We start from the raw sequence: 15,384 nt of genomic DNA, 5'->3' as shown, positions 1-15,384 counted from the left end.
AGGCTGCTTGGAGGCTGGCCGAGGCGAAAGGGCCGGAGGAAACAGCCAGGAAGGAGGGAGGGAGCTGCCTTTTGCAGCCCAAATGTCTTTCCAAAGTGGAGGCCCTGAAGATCACAGCCCCAAGGGAGCGATCATAAACAATGCCAATTAATTAGTGCTTGCTCTCCAAGCACTTCGCCAAGGAACTAATTAGTCCCCTGAAAACTTAAGTAAGCTGATCTTGCTGGCTTGACTTTGTGCATGGGAGTAAGCGCCTTCGCTGGTTTAAAGGACCCCCCCGTCCACCACAGCCTTGTAACCAAATGCCTTTCGGTGGGGAACCTGCTCAATTTGTGACCCCAGGTGAGATGCCAAGGAGCAAGAGAGCCTAAGAGCTGAACGAAGGTCTACGAAGGAAGGATCATTTCCCACAAGACCTGGGGCTCAAAATCCAAAGTAACACCTTTTGTCAAGACTCACAACATCCTAGTTCATGCTGAAAAAGGGCCACGTGCAACACTTATGTGCCACGCTAACACACACACAGCACCAGATACAAAAATAGAACAAAATAGCCCCTGGCCCCCAAACTTCCAAGTTGTTTATTTAATGCACCTTTAAATCAGTTTTTAACTCTTGGCAACAGCCTGGACTGGTCCCCGCAGTTTTCTCGGGCAGGATTTCCAGGAGGGGGCTGCGAGTTCTTTTTTCTCAGGGTCAGGAGAGGGGACTGTCCCCAGATCACCTAGCTGGCTTTGTGCCTAAGGTGGGACCGGATTGCTCTTCCTGTATATCTACAAAGCCCTCTGCTGGTTCCAGGTGCCCTTGTGTTGCAGCAAGGGTCTTCAGACTTGGCAAGTTTAAGACTGGTGGACTTCAATTCCTAGAATTGAATCCTGAGCTAACATGACTGGAGGAGGAATTCTGGGAGCTGAAGTCCACAAGTCTTAAAACTGTCAAGACCCCTGTGTTACAGCATGAAGCAGGAAGGCTCCATTGGCCACAGAGAGGTTACCTGGATGGAAACTCAACCTGGAATTCCCGCATCTAAGAAACCTAGGTTAGATGCCACCTGGAGAGCTGCCCAGAACCCCCAGTCTGGCTGGGCAGGAACAAAAGCAAAAGGCAAGCAAGACAGCTGGTTGTCCTGGCAGAAAATGAGGGCAGAAGAGCAGCTGTTTTAACCCATTGGCAAAACACAAGTCCTCTTGCTTCATAGAAGCCCAGGAGTTTCCCCTCTGACCAGACCTCTGCCATCCCCACTGGGGTCCCTGGCATGGAGGAAGAAACCTCCATCACAGATGGAGGCTGTTAAGAAGAGACTGGAAAGCCATTTATCTGGAATGGTAAAGGGTCTCTTTTTAAGCAGGGGGCTGGACTAGAAGACCTCCAAGGGCCCTTCCAGCTCTATTCTAGTCAAGATTCACTTGAATTAACTGGACACGTTGCTGGGAACTGGGGTTTCCGGTTTGAATGGCAGGGAGATTGAAGACCTAAAGTGCATTTGCAATAAAAGGTTCCATTTGAGTTGGATGAATGGCTCCGTGCAGGTTTCATGGGCACAGAAACATACATTGGCTCTGCATCACCTTCGAGACGGCACCAGCTGCAATAAAAACCAGGATAGCACACTTAGCATTCTCTGCTGGAAGTCGAAAGGCAAGCCTTAATCCCTGCCTCTCTTAAAAGCAGGCCGAGTACTTCTCACGCAAAGTCTAAATAAGGCCACTCAAAACACCGGGGATTATCCTGGAGGTGCCCACCCTCTTTCCTCTTCCGCAGCCTTCTCGGGCGGGCGCTCCTGCTCGGATCTGCCCTGCCCACCACCTTCCTTGCTGCACGCAAGGAACACATCAACGGCTGTGACAGATGTGCCTGTTTGCACCCAGCCTGGGAGCCCAACGCAGCGCATCAGCGTCTTGGAATGCTGCCGTGTCCTTTTGCAGACAAACATCCGATCCGGTGCCTAAAACAGGTCCCCGAACATCTCTGCGAGGCAGCTGGGAATGTCCTGGGTGGGGCACGGCAACAAGGCAACTTTTGGCACACCAAGGTCACCCACCAGCAGCAGCTGAGACGAGGACACAGCGGCCCAGGCGACGAACACGGGGAGGAGTGAAACTGGCCGCTCAAAGGGCACCGGAGCACTTCCAGCAGCCCAGCCTGGAATACCCTATGGAGCCCTTTCCTGCCACAGGCAAACCTGCCATTCGAAACCGAGCCTGAAACCCACCTTCCAAATGTGGGCTCGATGGCCATCTGACGGGCAAGGCCATCGGAGGAACGCCCCTCTCCGCCCAGCGACAGCCAGAGCTAGCCGCGACAGTGGCAGAATACCAAAAGTGATACCAAAAGTGTCAATCAATCCTCCTGCAGTGCCAAAATCCCCTACGCATCAGATATTTGCGAGGTGGCATCACAGTTTGTCCTTTACCTCCAGTAAAAATCTCAGAGTTGGAAAAACAGCCACCTGCACAAACGGCTATAAAGCCTCTCACCCCAATTACTGAGTCTGGACGAGAAACCTATGGATGCAAACTGGGCCTGGGGAGGCCAGGGAGAAGTGGGCAGAGCGGGGCTGGATGAGCAGTGGCAGAGCTGCACTTACAGGGTGGGAAGGGGCTTTGAAGCCTGAAGCCCACCATCTACTAGCTTTGCTCACAACGGAGCCCTTTCCCGATGCTGCCATCCGCAGGAGCCACACTGGGATCTTGCTACTCAGAGCTGATCCTCTTCAAAGCGCCCCATCCAGTTCCTGAGCAAGGCTTGGAAAGCCGGGAGACCTTCTCCAGGCTGCTCTGCATTTGGCCCTCAACATCTGGCGGGGCTTCCTACGCAACAGAACCCACAGCCGATGTCCTTACAAACGTTGCACAAGCTACTCTTTGCATCACCTCAAACTTGCCAGTGTCTTATGATTCAGGATCTTGACAAGATGGGACACAAACCAGTAAAAGGAATTTTACTGGGGACCTACCCTGTTTCCCCAAAAATACAACCTACCCTGAAAGTAAGTCCTAGCTTGATTTTTACACATGTGCCCAATATAAGCCCTACCCCCACAATAAGCCCTAATTAAGATCCCGCCCACTCTAGAGTTCATGGGTAAAAATTAAGCAAGAATGGGGATTGGGGGTGGAGCTGCCCTACTACTTACCTTTGGACAGTTGTAGCCAGGCCTCGCACACCCCGACACCTGCCTTGCCGGCCAATATCTTCTGCAGCCGGCAAGGCTGGCCAGGCTTTCCTGAAGGCCTCTGTAGTAGCTGATAACAAAGCTCTGGATCGATCCAGAACTCTGTTATCGGCTGCAGAGGCCTTCAGGAAAGCCTTATTGGCCGCAGTTCTTTTTTTTTTTTTTATAATTTTTATTGGTTTTTAAGACAAACATAAACAAACAAAACATAAAAACATCAAATTATCTTCCATATATGTACATACAGTGTGCTGGTTGGTTTACAAATTGTTTTGTGCTTCCATTTCATAGTCTTCAATTATAATTACATTGTATATAATCTTGTATTTTCAATCAATATATTAAATACATTAATATCATTATTAATCAATCATTTGACTATACTGACTTATTGGCTGCAGTTCTTGAAGACCTCTGACAGCGAAAAGGAGGCTGTGGGCAACACACGCAGGTAAGTTTAGTCAGTGGATTAAAGCCCCCAGAAATAAGACCTGGTGCGCCTTTTTGGTGGCAAAAAAATATAAGACAGGGTCTTATTTTCGGGGTAACAAGTATCAAAGGCAAACTGGTGTGGGTAGAAAACAAAGACACGGGCATAAGATGGGGGGAAATCCTACTGGATTTGGTACCATGGGAAGAATCCCACCCCTCTGGCTGGGTATTTTGGTGGATATGAGGCAGCGGCAGAAAAACCCAATGCAAATTTTAGGATAAATCAACAGAACTACTATGTTGACGACTAGAGAATTTCTTGTTTCTATTCTACTCAGCTCACTGCTAGAAAGCTGCATCCAGTTCTGGGCATCAGATTTTAGGAAGGAAAGAAATGATCAAGAACTTTTGAGGAACAGCTGGGTGTGTTTAGCCTGGAGAAGGAATTGATGAACAGTTGTCTTTTAGGGCAGGGGTCTCCAACCTTGGCAACTATAAGCCTGGCATACTTCAGCTCCCAGAATTCTCCAGCCAGCTTTGGAATTCTGGGAGTTGAAGTCCTCCAGGCTTAAAGTTGCCAAGGTTGGAGACCCCTGCTTTAGGGTTTGAAGGGCTGCCATGATGGAAATGGGGCAGAATAATTCATAGTTCTTCCAAAGACAAGACAAGAAATGACGGGTTTCTATTCCTATTTCTATTACAAGGACAGAGATGGTGGTTGAGGTAACAGTTGGACATCAGGCAATGTTTAAAGGAGTCAGTTTGGCGCAGCCATTCAGTTCTGAGTCTTGCCTTGGCCTCAGAGCCAACAAGGTGAGCGGCTCCCCTCAGCCCTACCAAGAACTAGCAGGGCCCCCTCTTTGCTTTGCAGAAAGGAAGTCTCCTACCCACCCCCAGGAAAACCCCAGACCAGTCTCTAAAAAGCCTGCCCCCCTGGCATTGCTGCTCTCCTGCTGCGGCCATCGCCCCACAAAGCTGTTTGGGACCCAAGAATGCAGGGCTGGCCGCCTGGCCTGGGTAACCCAAGAGGAGGGGCATTGAGCTCCTAGACTGGGGCCAGCTTGGAGGGCCCTGAGTCCAACCCCACCCCCACCCCCACGCGAATAGGAAAGCCAGAGCTAACCAGGGCCTCCAGGCGCACACACGGGGGATCCCGCCTCAGTGTCTTTCACATGGGAAGAGGAAATGATCTGTTTATGGCTTGAATTCATAGCTTATTGAAGGACTCCCCGCACGAGAACCATCTTGGGTGCCACCTATGGAAAAAGAGGCTACGGGGTGTTTGATGGGATCCGGAGGCGAATCCTTCCATCAGGTTTCAACCGTGCTCCAGGAAATATCCTGGAGCTGCTGCAAATGTATTGGGGGTGTAGCCCCCTCCCTTTCTAGGGCAGCTTTGCCCTTTGTTGCCTTCCAGAATTGGAGGAGAACGGTCCCACAGTAGACGTGGTCTTCTGGGCTGAGGGAGGCTTTGAGGCCTTTGAACTGATCCGGAATGCCCACTTGGATCCACGCCGGCCGAGGACCGGACCACTTTCTTCATTTAGGCCAATGATCCAGCATGCTTTGCCTGTTTGGAAGCGCCAATCCATCCTGTTCCTACGGGGGAGGGCTGGGTACAAGGAGGAAAAAGGGGTCTCCCCTTGAAGCGAGGGAGAGGGGAGGGCCGCTTCCAAAGGATGCCTTCATCCCCTTCCCCCTCCAAACCTTTCCGTTCCCAGAGGTTCTCTGTAGGGCCCAGAGGCCATTCCACCCCCAATGAGGGCGGAGGATAAGGGCTCGTGAGCAGAGCTGCCCAGCAGCAGATGGCCTGGCCCAGGGTTCAAAGCAGGGCAGAGAAGGGCTTCCATTCTACACTCCATGGGACTCCCAGAAGAGGCGTTTCCGGGTTCTGATCAGAGCGAGGTAAGAGCCCAAGGAACCCTCGACTCTCCACCTCTTCCTGGCCACACGACGCCCCTGCCTGGCTTCACTGGCCAGCAAGGCTGTCCTTTTAGGAAGGGGACTTGTCTCTTCCCAGGAGGTTTGGCCAAAGGAGGTCACCCAGAGGACTGGAAAAGCCGCAGAGCAGGAAATTCAGCTTTTGAGAACTACTTCATGCCGTCCTTGTTGTTGAAAAGAGAAGACATGCTTCTGGCCCTCATGGAGAAGCTTGGCAGCAGCCAGCAATAGAACCTGGTGCTGATGACCTCCTGCGGACACCAGAAGCTAAAGCCGCCGAACCCACAGTACCCTTGTGCTCCGTCATCTGCAAGCTCCGTTTGGGTCAGCAATAGCGCCAGGCACTAATGTTGTGGTGGGCCTTGGGGGGGCTTTCTGCTGGAGACCCCTTCAGGTTGGCTTATCTCCAGAACCTTTCACCTCTCCAAAACCTCCGTTTTGCCCAGTTGAGGAAAAACAGGGTGGGGCTATTCGAGTTCTGACACCCCCTCCCCAGCTTTCCAAGGGTGGCGCAAGGGTGTTTCAGCCCAGTGGGCGAAAGGCCCCAACCTCTCTCCTCCCTCACAAAGGCAGGGAAAGATACACACACACACACACACACACACACACCTCGAGACCCAATAAGCCTTCTCCAAAATGGGGGGGGGGCTAGGAAAGGCAACAGCCTACGGTAGGTCTCCTGGCCCAGGTGGAGGGAAGGGAAAGGGATCCACTCCGGGCATCTACAAGGGAATAATAACCTCCCCACCACCTGAAGACTTCTGCCACGGACTGCCCGCCAAGCCACACCAAGCTGCAATGCCTGAAAGTTGAAAAGGCTCCAATTATTCTGGGAAAGGGAAAGGGCTGGCAACAATGGTCCCGTGGAGCCATACATGCTCAGCCCCCTCCTTTGCAGAGGTACAAGAGACTAGTCCTCCTGGCCACCCAGAAAAGTCTGAAAACAGAGAGAGAAATCTATAAATCTGACCATCGCCTCACAGCACCCATCAAGTTTCACTGCCCCTCCCACCTGCCACTTCTTCCTGGTGGGAGACAAGTGTGACCCACTGAAGAGGGCGGCATAAAATAAAATATTAGTATCTGGCTGTTTTGAAACAAGGTACCCTCCTCTGCCAACAACCTGCCCAAACGCCCAACTCCCACACCTCAGGCTCACACCCCAAGGAAGAAGGGGGCACACCTCTGCACCTGGGGGCACAGGGGAGGAAAGTCTGGGGGCATCTCGGCTGCTGCTTCTGCCAGATGTGCCTGGCACCACAATGCAGGAGGTGGGCAGGGGGCAGACTTGCAAAGGATGGCCACGTCTCCTGTGGCATCAAACAACCTTCAAGCATCTGGAGCAAAACTGGAGCCAGCAAGGAGACAGGAAAGTCCTGGGATCCTCCTTCTTCCCCAGGCCACATTTTATCAACAGCAATTCCATTTTTATGCAGGATTGCAGGGAGGAGAGGAAGAAAATACTGGCACAGACCCATTTTTTCCCCGCTGCAGCACAAAGGAGGGAGGCAGTGTGTGTGTGTGTGTGTGTGTGTGTGTGTTTCCTCCCAAACCAAGCCCATCATTTTTTAGCAACGTTCCCACAGGAGAATAACTGCTTTTTAGCTTCTGGGAGCAGCTGGCATCAGAGAGGCCGGAGCCCCTTCCCAGAGCACCGGACAGAATAAAAGGTAACTTTATTACAGTCTTAGATCAGCAATAGACATCACGATATACAGTACATAAAAAAATAGTACTGGCACATTATAATACATTAATAGTGGATAAAAACAACCTTGTTAAGAAAATACACGTTCTCCAACAGTTAGGGTCACTCCCTGGTTTATATGAGTGGAGAGCCAATATATGTATGTAAATATCATTTTCCAAAGATTGTTCTGTCTCCAAAAAGTGGCACAAATTGACAACTATAATTCTGTAACCAATTTTTTTCTTGTGGACATTGGAGCAACACCAGAACACCAGACAAGCCTCCACAGTTTCTGTCACCCAACAGATTCCTCTCTCTCTCTGGACAAAGCTGAAGTGTCTTTTAAAAGCACCCCATTTAAACCACCAAGGACACAATATGGAGGGACAAGGTGAACAGAAACAGTGGAGAAAGGGATTAAGGGGACATGGCTGGAAGCAAAGGGTTTCCTAACTACAGGACCGAAGGGCGGAAAGGATCATTCTACAGCTAGAGAGATTTAAATTGTTCAAAAGAAGCAGGAAGAATAGAATGGAATGCAATAGGAATAGGCAACAGAATGTAGAACAGAATGGAACAGAAAAGAAGCTGGGAGGGACCTTAGAGGTCTTCTAGTCCAGCCCCCTGCCCAAGCAAGAGAACCTACACTATTTCAGGTAAGTATCTGTCCAGTTTCTTCTTAAAAGCCTCCAGGGATGGAGCGCCTACAATTTCTGAAGGCAAGCAGTTCCCCTGGTTAATTGCCCTCCCTGTTTGGAAGTTTCTCCTTAATTCCAGGTTGCTTCTCTCCTGGATTCGTTTCCATCTGTCGTTTCTTGTCCTGCCCTCCGATGCTTTGGAGAATAATTTGACCCCCTCTTCTTTCTGGCAGCCCCTCAAATCCTAGACTCCTGCTATCATGTCTCCCCTGGTCCTTCTTTTCTCTACACTGGCCAAATCCAACTCCTGCAGCCGTTCTTCCTATGTTTTAGTCTCCAGGCCTTTGATCCTCTTAGCTGCTCTTCTCTGAACTTTTTCCAAAGTCTCAACATCTTTTTTGTAGTATGGTGACCAAAATTGGTTGCAGTATTCCAGGTGTGGCCTTACTGGGGTTTTATAAAGTGGTACTTCACGTGATCTAACAAAAGAGGAGGTGGAATTACATTATATGTATGAAATAGTTATACCTCTATAGAAATGCAAAAGAAAAAGAATGAAAACTTTCTTGAATGCATTTGGGGTAATATAAAAGGAGAAAGAAATGACATTGCCATAGGTGTATACTACAGATCGCCCAGCCAAACAAAGGAAATAGATGAGCATTTTGCTAATCATTTAGCTGAGGTGTGCAGGAAGCAATGCAATAGTAATGGGGAACCTTAACTGCCCTGAAATCAACTGGAAGATAAACTGTGCACCCAGGGGAAGATCAAACAGATTCCTGCTAAACCTAGCAGACAACTTTTGTCAACCAAAAAGTAAAGGAGGAAACTACAGGGCCAGCTATACTGGACTTAATTCTTACCAACAGAGATGAAATGATACAGGGGGTTTAAGGTATGGGAGCTTTGGGGGACAGTGACCATATAATATTCAACATAATGCAGGTCCACGCAATAGAACAAAGTAAAACTAGTGCCTTAAACTTTAAGAGAACTGATTTCAACAAATTTAGAGACAGCTCAGAAAGGATTCCATGGATGAAGATCTTAAAGGGAAAAACAACCTAAGAAGCTTGGGAAACTGAAAAATGATATTATAAAACCACTGAAAAGATAAAATAAGAGACCCCAGAAGAAACCAGCATGGCTACATAAAGAACTCTGATAAACTGCGTAAGTATTAAAATTTGAAAGAGGACACATAACTAAGGCAGAATACCAACAAATAGCCCAAATCTACAAAGATGAAGTCAGGAAAGCTCAGAATGAAATGAGACTTGCAACAAATGCCTATAAATAATAACAATAATGAAAGTTTCTTTCAATAGGTAAAAACAAGGGGGAAAAGTCAAGGAAACAATCCGTCTACTAAGGGAGAAGATGGCAGGGAGCTGATTGGCAGCAGTGAGAAAGTACTTAATTTGTGTTTTTTGCATCTGTCTTTACACAAAAGGAGAAAAATAGTTCAACCTAACAAAATCAGTACCGTACATGACAGATTAGGAATATAAATCAAAATAGGCAAGAAAGTGGTAAGACAACATCTGTCCGTTCTAGACAAGAGTTCAATCACCAGGACCAGATGAATTATATCCCAGGGTACTGAGGGAGCTGACAGATGTGATCTCGGAACTGCTGAACAAATTTCCTAGAGCACCCAAGAACTACCAAAGGGCTGGAAAACAGCTCCAATCTTTAAAGGGGGGGGAATGGACCCAAAAGATAATCAAGCAATGGATCTGTGAACCCTTAGAAACAAGCAAAGCTATTACTAGAAACCAACCTAGAAACCAACATGGGTTTGTCAAAGACAGACCATGCCAAACAAATCTTATTTCATTCTTTGACAAAGTGATTAAATTAGTGGACCAGTGAAATGCTGTGAACATAGTATACATGGACTTCAGAAAAGCATTTGACAAAGTAGACCACAATCTACTACTTGGTAAGACAGAAAAATGTAGGATACACGGTATCACCACCAGATGGATTCGCAACTGGCTGACCAACCATATTCAATGGATGGTCCTCAATGGAACTACATTTACACGGAGGGAAGCAAGCAGTGAGATACCTCGGGGTTCTGTCTTAGGCCCAGTATTCTTCAATATCTTCATAAATGATTTGGACAAGGAGATAGAAGGGGAACTCCTCAAATTTGCAAACAACACTAAGCTGAGGGGGAATAGCCAAACACTTTTGAAGACAGACTCAAGATATACAGGGGTCTTCAAACTTGTCAGCTTTAAGACTTGTGGATTTCAACTCCCAGAATTCCTCCTCCAGTCATGTCAGCTCAGGAATTCTGGGAGTTGAAGTCTACGAGTCTTAAACGTGCCAAGTTTGAAGACCCTTGATATACAGTAGAAGGATCTTGACAGACTTCAACACTGCGCCGTTCCTAACAAAATGAAATTCAATGGCGAGAAGTGTAAAGCAAGAAAAACCAAATACACAAGTACAGAATAGGTGCTACCTGGCTCAACCATTGAGACTGTGAGAGGGATCTGGGAATTTTAGTGGACAATCGCTTAACTATGACCCAGCAACTGCCCAAAAGGCCAATTAACAGAGGGATAGAATCAAGGTCACACCAAGTGTGACATCTCACAGCCTACAGGTCTGATCCGAAATCCAAAGTCACAAAAACTGTGAGGATTTAGGAAGGGCAGGGGTCAGAGTGTTCTCCCTTTCACCAGGAAGAGAAGGATTCTGCTCCACACTTGGCCACAAAGCCGCCTGCTTCTGTCTCCTCCGCTGAAGCGAGCAGATTTGCTATGAAGATACCGTGCGCTCTTAGTATAATTTGATGTGACTGCAGCCCACTAAGTCTTTTGATTACAGTGGGTGGAAATTGGACAAATAAACACAAAAAGTGAGGTCTGGAAGCAAGAACAGAATGACAAGTCTAACAAAAGAGAAAGAAGGGCAGGTTTTCTTATAGCTACCTCCTTCATGTTCCTTGTAGGAGTTAGAATAATGCAGTATAGAAAACGTTAGCAAATGCACGAATAAAAGTAATTCCACATAGCATCGCAAGGAAAGCCATTTATCTCTCATTTCAAAAGACAAAATTCAAACCACCTAGGTAGGCTAAGCAGCAGCAGTATAGAAAGACCACCATTTGGAGATGAGCTGCTCCTAAAATGAGAACTAAAAAGTGCCCCCTCTTACCAAGATGGGTAGCATACAAATCAAATCATATCATAGTTACAGGTAGTTAGTTTGTTGGATAGTTTTAGTTAGATAGTTTTAGTCAGAGTTAGTTAGTTAGTTTTGGTGACACTCTCTGAGTTGTCCTATGGAGAGCAGGTGGAAGGCCAGAGACAAATCCAGGCTGGGCCTGGACTCCTTGAAGCCTGCTTGGCCTTAATTGGCCTTTTCACTCAAACTTTATGAAATGTTCTGAAAGGGGAGAATGAGGAGAAGCCACTGGTTTCCTGGCATGAGACCCGGCGGCCTCTGAAACTGCTAAGTGAGGAGGGGAAAGAGCCACCCCCTCCTCCAGATCCTTGCAGCCGCTGCTCTTTCCTCATCCTTTGGTGGTCCTCAAAAGTGAAGGGCAGGTGAAGTAAAGCTGGAGGGAGGCACCCGCACACCACGGCCTGAGTTTACTGAGCTTATTCCCCGGCTGGATTCACACACTCCAAGGATCCAGTGTTTTCCCAAGGCAGGAAACTGCCGAAGCTCCCGCCCTGGCTCATTCCCTGCATGCCACCCGCCCAGAAGCCGCCAGATCCTGCACCGGACCCCAACATATACTCCGCATTCACACCGTATCCTGAACCCAAGCTGACCAAACAGGCCGGATCTGCGCAAGAAGCCGAGCCGCTCAAAATAACCTTCCAGGTTGAAAGTGACCCAGTTCCGCCTCTGGTCGGCAGCCGCAACAAATAGCCCGCCCCGCCCCCAGCCCGGCTCCTCGGAGGCTCCCCAGCCTTGTCTCCGCCGCCGGACCCGGCGCTGCTGCCCGAGGGCGCCGCGGAAGACGCGCTTTCGGGGCCGACTAGCCGCCGGGCGGCCTGCGGAGGCCACGTCAGCCGCCGAGGGCGCCGCGGACCCTCCGCTTCCCTTCCCCGCCCCGCCCCCTTCCAGGCCTTCTGGGGAAGCCGCGGACGGCGCGTCGCAGCGGAGCCAGAGAGAACTGCGCGGGTCCACCGCTGGACTCCCCCTCCCGCAATGGAGGATGGCCCCGCCCAGCCCCCCCGCCCCAATGGCCGATAGTTCACTCCAGTGCGCACAAACGCGCGCGCGCGCACACACACACCCTTTGCCCTGCTCAAGTTTCTGGCTCCCGGAGAGGCGCTTGGAAGCGGGCACAATCACTGCCGGCCCGCTGGGGCTTGGAAGGCAGCCCAGCCAGGCATGGCACACTGGTTGTTTGAAGCCAGGCCTCGGAAGAATCCACTCCAACCCGAGTCACAGGAGATGATTTGTGGAACACAAGCATCTGCATGAAGTCCAGCCTCTATTTAGAAGGGCACCTGCCCAGGTGCTTTCCCTACAGGACCATGCTGGACATCCCCTCCCCCCTCCATGACTCTGCCATGGGACTCAGCTCAACGTCTAGCCTTTGATAATAAGCTGAATAGCTTCCTCACAACTGCCAATTGACTGGACCAGATGTCTTAATGCAGGGAGTTTAAGTCTTAAAGTGGCCAAGTTTGGAGGCCTCTGTCTTAATGGGACGATGACAGGGGTCACCCCTGCACCAAGACAATGGCCAGGTTCTCCCAACAGGTCAACTCTGCCTCGGCACAAGAGGGAGGGAGGGAGCAGAGCCTTGGCACACTGTGTGCAAAGAAGCCAACTTGGCTGGGAGGCTGGACTCTCCTTGGGAAAGGACCACAACTGGCTGGAGTACAAGACAAACAGACCCACAAAAGTTTAACCAGCACCAATTTCTGTTTAAAAAAGAAAAATCGACAGACGAATCAACATTTCAGTCATTCATTGCGTAACCAGAGCACTGACCCTGGACATCCAACTGTCCAGCAGGGAGGGACTGGAGGCAAACCACTCCCCGCTCTGAAGCCTCCAGCCCAGTCCAGTTGCCTCCAACACAATCCCAGAGACCTCAGTGAGGAGAATATTGGTCCTCCTTGCAAAGGCTGCAAAATGCTCCCTGAAGAGTCCCCACACTCACACACACAGGCTAATGTGAGCAGCAGAGCCACGCACCACCAGATAGGCAAATGCTCCCTACCCAGCATCCTTTGGGTCAGCCAGAGAGGAGCTTCTCACAGTGGCCACAGTGGCTGCAAGGGACATGATCCACCACGGCCCATCAGCCAATAGTCAGGGCCTTGCAGCAGGGAGGCCAATCTCACTCAAGCTGTGGCAGGGCAGCCGCAGTGGGGGAAAAGTCAAAATCACTTAATTAGAATTATGTTAATGAAAGCTAAATACAATCACCATGTTCTGTCCAACGGTGATACAAAATATCATCCAGTGGCCATTCTGGAGCATTCTGGAGCATAGGAGAAATTCTGCAGCCTGGATCAGAAATGCACACTTGTGTGATGGTCTCTGGTCTCAAGTGACAGTTGGGTGCTGGGGACCCGGAGTGGGTGGAGGCTCCTCAGCCTCACAGAGATTGTGAATCAGAGGCTGCAAATACAAGGCACCTCGCTGGCGGTCAATGGGCACCCTAAATTAGGGGTCTCGGCCACTTTAAGACTTGTGGACTGAGGAATTCTAGGAGTTGAAGCCCACAAGTCTTAAAGTGGCCAAGTTTGGAAGCACCTGCCCTAAATGGCGCCTCTCGGGGCCCAGGTGTGGGGCACCCGCCCCAGATGCTTTCCAGGCTCAATCGCTTTTCTCCCGCAGCAGCCAATTCTCCGGGCTGCTTCGGTGCCAGCCTGAATCCTGCTTTAATCGCACCATTTGTGATTAGCCGATTAGCTCTTGACAAACGACGACAACAAACACAACCGCTCTCTGTGCAGCTTCAGAGAGAGAGAGAATCGCGGGCTTTCACGATAAAACCCGGGAATCCCTTCTTGCTTTCAAGGCAGGAAAAGGGCCAACAAAGCCGCAGCGGCGGACGGGATTTCGACCTAATGAGTTGTTTACATCCCCGCTGAGTCCCAACCACCGCCCCCCCCCCCACTCCGGAGCGCCTCCGCCTCACACCCACAACAGAAATAACACGCCCGCCGACGCTCGCAGTTGTCAACAACACCTCCAGCCGCCTCCGGGCCTTCCGTGGCTCCGGCCTTCCTGCCCCGGGTTTTGGGGACAGAGTTCGCGGAGGAGCGGGAAGCGCAGCGCAGGCCAGCCCCACCGCCCAGCTCTGGCCGCGCTCCCTCGGCATCGCTGCCCCCTTCCAGGCGGGCTCGACTGGGTCTCCCTCCCCCAGCGCCCCTCTCAACGCCGGCCCTGAGCGACAGGCCGACCCGCTGCTCCGCGGAGGAAGGGCGCGCTTGGAGGCGGCGCCGAACCCCGCGGGGCCTCGAGACGCCCGGCCGGCTTCGGGAAAAAGGGGCTCCGCGAAAGTTCCACGCGGCCCCGGGAACAGGGCGGGGAGGCGAGGCCGGAGCGCGGCAAGTTTGACGCGGGGGCGGCGGCGGGAGGCTCTCCCGAAGGTCCCGGCGGCGCCTCTCGAACCTCCCGGGAAGACCCTCGGCCGGACCGGATTGGAAGGTCGCCGCCTCCGGCCGAGCACTGGAGAGCGGCCGGGGCGTCTGGGAAGCTCCAGCTCTTCGGGCCACCTTCGGCCTCCCTCCCCCGGCCTCGCCTTGCCCGGCCGGAGTTGCACACCCCGGCGACTTGTCCCCACTCCCGGGAACTCGCACTCAGCCCGCCCGGCGGCGAGGAGGCCTGGCGCCCGGCCGAAGCTTCCAGCCGCGCAGAGAAACACTCCGGGCCGCGCAACTGGCAGAGGCGGCCGCTGCCCCGCCGCCACCCCCCGACCCGAGCCTGCTCGGGGGCCAGAGAGGCAGCCGCTCCCTTCGCCCGGTGGCCGCCCCCAGCGCGCGGGGCTCCCGTTTGTTCCAAGCCCGCCACCCGCTTCCCGGAGAGAAAGAAGCGCTTAGCAGCGGCAGCAACTCACCCAGCGGGAGGAAATGTTTGGTGTCCATGTCCGCGATCTAACTCATGCCCAGCGGCGCGGCGTGGCGATCGGCGGCGGGAAAGAGTGGAGGCGGCGGCGGGGGCCGCTGCGGAGCCCGCCGAGCGGGTCGCCCGCCGAGCCAGAGGCGCAGGGAGGCGGATCCCGGGGCGGCCGGCTGGAAGGGCCCTTCCGCGTCTCTCCGCGTCGCGCTGGCGGATGGGGGCCGGGGCTCTCCTCCCCCCTCCCGCCGCCGCGGCTCCGGAGCCTCGCTCCCTGCCTCGCCGCCGCCGCCGCCGCCGCCTCCTCCTCGCAGGCCGGAGCGCGTTTCCAAACGGCGCCAGAGGCAGAGCCGAGAGGAGCCCAGCCAGTCCCGCCGGGTGTGCGCAACGCCGCGGCCGAGGGAGTTGGGAAAACTCGCCCAACAATGTAACTAAAGTCCAGGACTTGGGTC

General features: G+C 52.0%; 1 protein-coding gene across 2 annotated transcripts in view; it reads right to left on the bottom strand.

Annotated features, from left to right (window-relative positions):
* RXRA (retinoid X receptor alpha) overlaps positions 1-15,131 on the bottom strand; it is a 66,910-nt gene extending 51,779 nt beyond the window's left edge. The window contains exon 1 of one of the 2 annotated variants that reach the window (XM_087943853.1): positions 14,934-15,131. In XM_087943853.1, the coding sequence (XP_087799979.1) occupies positions 14,934-14,961 (28 nt within the window). In that variant the 5' untranslated portion in view covers positions 14,962-15,131. The remainder of the gene's footprint in view (positions 1-14,933) is intronic. The other variant, XM_087943854.1, reaches the window with a different exon arrangement.
* Between the last annotated feature and the right edge of the window lie 253 nt (positions 15,132-15,384).

The sequence above is a fragment of the Notechis scutatus genome, chromosome 15 (assembly GCF_049901735.1).
Source record: "Notechis scutatus isolate UNSWTSFEM ecotype Mainland chromosome 15, rNotScu1.2, whole genome shotgun sequence".
Classification (NCBI taxonomy): domain Eukaryota; kingdom Metazoa; phylum Chordata; class Lepidosauria; order Squamata; family Elapidae; genus Notechis; species Notechis scutatus.
The sequence above is the reverse complement of the archived record's forward strand: the minus strand, read 5'-3'. Positions and strand labels throughout refer to the sequence as shown.